Raw genomic sequence first — 7883 nt, 5'->3', positions numbered from 1 at the left:
GTTATTTACATATTTTCATTATTTACATGGCGAGACTAATATTTTATTCGGTGCTGATGCCTTCAGTACTTATTGCATGACGGTTAAATCGTTCAGATTTAATGACATAACAACATTAAAAAAAATAATAATATGAAAAATTGTATGAAAAATTATGAAAATTTTTACCAGGGATGGCATATGTACGCCTTTAAATGGCCATTTAAACTGGCCATTTAACCGTTATACTATTCTATACTTGTACTCGTTATTTTTCTATTATTGTTGCTTTTTTATAAGAAACGTGTAATAAAATTTTAAAAAGTAAAAATTGTTTTTTATTGTGTACATGTGTACAATTATTGCACAATATAATTATCTTGACTCCTCTGCAGCAGTTTTACATGGTGTGTATGTAAAACTGCTTCATTTAATAACGTACATATGGCTCTTGATAGAATTAAATAGCCTATCTAGGAAACAGAATCTGCGCGCAATCTGCCGCCAGTCTGTCGTCAGAGTCTGTCGACAGGCTCTATCTGTCATCAATGTGCCGTCAGAACAGATTCTGTGTACAATCTGTTGCCATTCTGTCCACAGACACTGTTGACAGACTCTGCGCAAAATCTGCTTATGCAGGTTTGGCTATCTAGGATAAAAGTTATAAACCATTTTGAAATTTTCTTAATATTTATTCCGTAATTAATTAAAATGTATAAACGAATGAGCGCACGAGAATCGGTAGGACAGGCTCTGTGTGTAAAAGAAATAGCTTACCTCTTAGCAATGATGAGTAAACAGTTGATTTCGAGGCGGAATAACGTATATGTGTCGCTTGTTATTCCGCCTCAAAATCAACTGTTTACTCATCATTGCTAAGAGGTAAGCTATTTCTTTTACACACAGAGCCTGTCCTACCGATTCTCGTGCGCTCATTCGTTTATACATTTTAATTAATTACGGAATAAATATTAAGAAAATTTCAAAATGGTTTATAACTTTTATCCTAGATAGCCAAACCTGCATAAGCAGATTTTGCGCAGAGTCTGTCAACAGTGTCTGTGGACAGAATGGCAACAGATTGTACACAGAATCTGTTCTGACGGCACATTGATGACAGATAGAGCCTGTCGACAGACTCTGACGACAGACTGGCGGCAGATTGCGCGCAGATTCTGTTTCCTAGATAGGCTATTTAATTCTATCAAGAGCCATATGTACGTTATTAAATGAAGCAGTTTTACATACACACCATGTAAAACTGCTGCAGAGGAGTCAAGATAATTATATTGTGCAATAATTGTACACATGTACACAATAAAAAACAATTTTTACTTTTTAAAATTTTATTACACGTTTCTTATAAAAAAGCAACAATAATAGAAAAATAACGAGTACAAGTATAGAATAGTATAACGGTTAAATGGCCAGTTTAAATGGCCATTTAAAGGCGTACATATGCCATCCCTGGTAAAAATTTTCATAATTTTTCATACAATTTTTCATATTATTATTTTTTTTAATGTTGTTATGTCATTAAATCTGAACGATTTAACCGTCATGCAATAAGTACTGAAGGCATCAGCACCGAATAAAATATTAGTCTCGCCATGTAAATAATGAAAATATGTAAATAACTTTTACAAAATTTTTGTGATGCTTTATTTGAAAATATATCATGCTTCGATTTTAATAAAATTTAATACAATCTGAACTGAACGATCGACCAAATTAATTCGCACATGTAAAGGCACAGTATTTTATTAGCATGATGGAAAAATATCATTATCTGTTGTTTTATTGCAGTACTTTTCTATACAATCTCTGGTAGAAAATTAGTTTCGAATTATCGTGCCGATCTCTCTTACATTATTTATATACTAAACGATTTCGTCTATATTTTGCGGTTTAAAAAGCGAACAAACTCAAGATTTTTCTTCCTTAAATCTTAACAATACAATGGGGCAATACAAAGTATTTTTTATCAAGTGAGGAATTGGCATAATGTCTAAGGCGATGGATGATTATTCAAAAGATGATTTCGGTTCAAGTTCGAATCTCACCAGAAAAAATCTTAAAAATTATGAAAAAATAATATAGAAAAACTTTTTTTATTGTATTTTACAAGTATTTATGAGTATTTATGATAAAGTGCTCATTCTATAAGTAATTATGAAAAATTATGAGAAAATTTTTTACCAAAGATTTAATTGAAGAACCTACGAAACAACAGGATCTGCGCGCAATCTGCCGTCAGAATCTATCGGCAGGCTCTGCGCGCAACCTGCCGCCAATCCGATGTCAGAGTTTGTTAGCAGACCCTGTCAGCAGTCTGATGGCAGATTGGGGACGCAGATGTCTATGGATCTGTCGACAGATCCTGCTCGAATTCGACAGATTCTGTCGCCAACCTAATGTCAGTCTGCGCGCAGATTGCTTACTGGGATGATTATTTTGACCCGTTTTACCCGTATATGGCGATTACTCGATCAGTTACCGGACATCTTGTATATGTATATGATATATGATGTAAATGCATGTTTATCTGATACATATCCAATCTTATGGGAGTGGCAAAAAGTAAATTAATTCACTTTTTCACATGCAGCCTCGATTACATCACTTATACAGGATGTCTCACAACCACCATAAGATATTTTAATAGTGTATTTTGAAGATAAAGGAGAGTAAAAAATCCTTATATAACAATGTCGAGGCTACAATAATTTTGAATTATAACCGATCAAAGATTACCAGTATTAGCGCGTAGAATTCGCGCGTAGAATTCGCGCGCTCAAGCCGGTAGTTATACAGTAAACATATCGTTTTATCATTTGTTATTGACTTCACAGTTAATATTGATTTTTACTACACAGCTGATTCCTAAAAACATTAATAATTATTATTGTTAGAATTATTAAATTTAATAGTTTTACACTTGAGAAATAAGGATTTTTGCGTTTTTGACATAAAAAGTAATCATGAGAAATAATTTATTATTATTTTTGTTCTTCACATTTTATGAGGAGTGAAATCGTATAATTCTAATAAATTGAGGCAATAAGATTAAGTTGTCTACATTTCTTAAACAATTTAAATTTTTATTATCTTAGTTCGGATCTTATAATTTCAGTATATCAAGATTTGAATAAAAACTTGTTCACTTCACTTATTCATAAGACTCGTGTGGTTTCGATCCCGTCAGGCAGCCACCCATCTTTAGATGACCATGCTGTTCATTGCTTGACTTCAACGATCGTACATTAGTGATCGAAACTAGTGATGCCAATGCGCTGTAACGATATCTTGGTGGATTATATGTACAATATACTCTTATGTCATTCAAAATTTTATTTATGAAAGAATGTAATGTCATATTTCACAAGTTTCATAATACAGTACAGTAATATTCAATGATAATTCAATTCAATTTCCCTTACTCTTAATATTTCACTAATTGTACGGAATGAAATTTTTGGAAAAATCAGCAAATTGCAGCAAATTGTATTCTTCAATGCAATTCACCATTTATTCAGTACAACTTAATATACAATTTTTCGCAAAAATCAACAAAATATTGCAAGTTTTCAATAATTTTTCAAATGATTTAAGTCCTTATTTCATCAAGTTTTCATGAATAATTACAACAATTTTCAGTAATATTCAATTAATTCCATTATATTGAATACTGAAAATTTTTATAGGTTATTTTTCAACAATATTCATTATCTTTCATTATCTTTCCTTATATTTTACAATATTACATTAAATTTCATACTGAAAGCTATGATTAATTTCGATTTATGTTGAATTATTATTTAATAATAGTTATTTTCCGTTTCATCGACTTCAATATAACTTGCATTTGCGACTAATACAGAATGGGTTTTAAATAAAACACAGAACTTGAGATTGATTATTATGATATAGGCATAAACAAACTAACACTAATCAAACTATTCGATCATAGGTCTATATTTGTTTTACACCGTGTGCATGTGAAAGTACATTATTTAATAGCGTATATATGCCATTTAATTAAAGAACCTACGAAACGACAGAATCTGCGCGCAATCTGCCGCCAATCTACCGTCAAAGTCTGTGACGGCAAGCTCTGGCAGGTTCTGTGCGCAGTCTGCCACCAATCTGTCGTCAGAACAGATTCTGTGTACAATCTGTTGCCATTCTGTCATCAGGCACTGTTGACAGACTCTGCGCAAAATTTGCTCGCGCAGGTTTGTCTATCTGGGTATATATACATATGTTACATATTAATGCAACTTTCTTAATCCTTTGTGGTTATATATCACGAGGTATCAGTTATATGTGTGTTTCCTGGGCTGTTATATATAATATAAATATTATGTATAATATGTGTACAATATATTGCACTTATATTGTATATTGAGTGGGAAATTATAACATTGATATAATTTTACTGTTACTTGATGTTTATTGAGTTATTTTTAATGTATTTTTAATTGTAATTTTTGTTTTAGCATAAATTGGGCATATATACAACAATGAACGTTGATATTACTTTGTATACATTACCAAACAATCAACCTATTGTTGCATTGCAATGTCAAAATGTGTTTAAAGCTTTGACACAAAAAGAGAAACTATACGCTCATTATTTGAGTCAAGCTGCGTGGAGTGGAGGATTGATAGTATTAATACAGACATCACCAGAATCACCATTGATATTTACATTGTTATACAAAATTTATCTTGCGGAACCTATCAGCGAATTGAAAGATACTGCATTAGATGCTAATGTTACCGAAGATGAGTTTACTGTAAGTAAATTCTTTCTTTTTAATATATCCTTTTCATATTTGTTTTCTTTTTTATAAATTATTGTTTATATACTGACAATATAATGCTTCTTTTCTTTTAGGCTTTTTTAGTTTACAGTTGTGGAGTATTTGCAAATGCAGGAAATTACAAAGCTATGGGAGATACTAAAATTATTCCAAACCTTTCAAAAAATGCATTTGAAATAATAGTAAAAAACTCAAAAGCTTATAAGAATAATCCTGAAATACAAAATATATGGAACAATATAACAAAACTACTTTATTCGTTAAATGGAAAACTAAAATCATTGGGACTAGGTGATAATGGAGTTACGACTTATTTTTCTGCTAATTGTACTCAGAAAGATGCAGATAGAGTTAATGCATTTATGCAACATAAAGGATTAGAATCCTATAATACTAGATGTTTTAAAACATCTGTATACGATTTTTCCAGCAATAGTAACATCGATGTATTTGAAATACGATTGGCATCTGTAGAAACTTCAAATGATCCTAACACTACTTTATTTGAAGAAATATACGAAAATACTAGATTTAAGGTTACAAGAGGTGATTACAACAAGCTGCTAGCGTCTGTTGTTGAAAATTTAAAAAAAGCCAAGGAATATGCATCTAATCAAATTGAGAAAGATATGTTGGAGAAGTATATCGATCATTTTAGAACAGGATCTCTAGTCGACCATAAAGATGGTTCTCGTCTTTGGATAAAAGATAAAGGACCGACTATCGAAACCTATATTGGTTTTATCGAAACATATAGAGATCCAGCGGGTCAAAGAGGAGAATTCGAAGGTTTTGTAGCAATGGTGAATAAAGAAATGTCTGCAAAATTTACCATGCTAGTCGACAAAGCAGAAGATTTAATTCCTAGACTTCCATGGAGCAAGGATTTCGAAAAAGATTCATATCTTAGGCCAGACTTTACCTCTTTAGATGTTTTAACGTTTGCTGGTTCTTGTATTCCATCGGGAATAAATATTCCGAATTATGACGAAATTAGGCAGTGTGAAGGTTTTAAAAACGTATCACTAGGAAATGTTATACCTGCACATATGAAAGATCCAATATCGTTTCTTTCTGAAAGCGATCAGACATTGATGCATAAATACAGGATAGCTAGCTTTGAAGTGCAAGTTGGTTTACATGAACTTCTTGGTCACGGCACCGGTAAATATTTTAGGCAAATAGGACCAGATACTTTCAACTTCGATCGCAACAAAGTAATAAATCCTCTAAATGGAAATAGAATAGATAAGTTTTTCCAGAAAGGAGAAACTTACGATTCAAAGTTTGGCGCTATGGGATCCTCCTATGAAGAATGCAGGGCTGAAGCAGTCGGTCTTTATCTGAGCTTAGAGAAGGACGTGTTAAGAATATTTGGTCACCAGGGATCAATAGCAGATGATATAATTTATGTAAACTGGTTGTCCTTGTTATGGAGTGGTTTTGCGAAAGCTTTCGAAATGTATCAGCCTGCTACAAAAACATGGTCACAAGCTCATGCTCAAGCCCGTTATGTTTTGCTCAGAGTGTGTTTAGAAGCTGGTGAAAATTTTGTCAATGTTGTGGAGACCGAAAAAGGAAAGAATCTTCGAATGACCATTGACCGAACAAAAATTTATACGGTCGGTAAAACGGCTATCAGAAACTTTCTTGTGAAATTACAGATCTATAAGAGTATAGGAGATGTTGAGTCAGCTAAGGAGATGTATGATAAATACAGTGAAGTACCTGATAATGGAATGTATCCCTGGGGTCGTTGGAGGGACATAATCCTATCACGTAAAGAACCAAGGAAAATATTCGTTCAACCAAATACATTTATTGATGGTTTGTATAAATATCTAAGCATACTTTATAAGTTTAAAAGATCTTTAGGCTTTCTCATTTAAAGCTCGGTTATATCAATCGAGTGGTAAATTAACTAACAGTTAAATTATATGTTTGTCTTACAAAGGAACCTCGCAAACTCAAAAATTCAGATTTTAATGAAATTTTATACAAATATAGGTTAGGTAAGTAGATGAATTTAGAAATTTTTAATTACTGCTAAAAACGGTTTGAAGGAATAAAATCTTCAAAGATACAAAGGATGACGACTTTTTCAATATATTTTGTAAACTAAATAAAATGTCAAAAAACATTTTATATAAAAGTTTTATAGAACAAATTTTCTCTATTTTTAACTATGCCACATTCATTTTTCGAGAAAAATATATTTTTAGAAATTTACTCTTTATATCTTCTATATAACATATTATAACACTAACTTTTTGTTATACGTTTTTTTCTAATTATATTATCATATAATTTTGTGAAATTACCCGGAGGTTTTTGAGGTCGCTGATTACGAAACCGATATCAAAAATATAAAATTCAAAATGGTGGATCCAATATAGCGAACAAAATGATCCAAATTGACCGGAGTCACTTGAAACTTGTTATCCGAAGGTTTTTAAGGTTGTTGATTGTGAATTCGATGTCAAAAATATAAAATTCAAAATAATAAAATTAAAAATTAACCTATATAGAACAAATATCCAAAATGCATCTCATAAATATCCTATAGATATCGCGATTTTCAAGCATCACCGCTTTCAAGCATCACCGCTTGAAGCCGTACAACTTTGCTATTGGACATTTTTCCAAAATGCATTCTTACTGAAAATATTAGGGGGAGCCAACACTTTTCGATGTATTTTCTTTAAACCAATTAATTGGTCTCATTATTCCGCGCACAAAAGTATTAAGGTTATGATTACTGAAAACTAAATAACATTTTACAAGATATTTTACATTTTGTGTCAAAAAATTGTTAACTTCAAACCTTTATAATTCAAAAAGTACTTAATGAAAAAATGTTTTATTCTAGCGTTTTGGAAAGCTCTCGAGATAAGCTATAAGAATATGCAATAAAATGTAGGGGGTTCCATTAAAAAAATAAGGTTAACCTTGAAATGACCTTGGAGGACATGGTCAAGGTCAAAGTTAAGGTCATCATCTTACTCCCCGCTTGAAACCATACAACTTTGCTATTGGACATTTTCTCCAAAATGCATTCTAACTGAAGATATTAGGGGG

The 7883-nt window shown here is 31.7% G+C and overlaps 1 protein-coding gene across 2 annotated transcripts in view; it reads left to right on the top strand.

Annotated features, from left to right (window-relative positions):
* Positions 1-7883, top strand: part of LOC116852599 (dipeptidyl peptidase 3) — a 51282-nt gene that overhangs the window by 26206 nt on the left and 17193 nt on the right. For both annotated transcript variants that reach the window (XM_032833116.1, XM_032833118.1), the window contains exons 2-3: positions 4479-4778; positions 4880-6632. In XM_032833116.1, the coding sequence (XP_032689007.1) occupies positions 4503-4778; positions 4880-6632 (2029 nt within the window). In that variant the 5' untranslated portion in view covers positions 4479-4502. The remainder of the gene's footprint in view (positions 1-4478; positions 4779-4879; positions 6633-7883) is intronic.

The sequence above is a fragment of the Odontomachus brunneus genome, unplaced genomic scaffold (assembly GCF_010583005.1).
Source record: "Odontomachus brunneus isolate Ranch 3 - 2012 unplaced genomic scaffold, Obru_v1 Obru_scaffold_238, whole genome shotgun sequence".
Taxonomy (NCBI): Eukaryota; Metazoa; Arthropoda; class Insecta; order Hymenoptera; family Formicidae; genus Odontomachus; species Odontomachus brunneus.
Note: the sequence above shows the minus strand (reverse complement) of the source record. Positions and strands in the feature narration are given on the sequence as shown.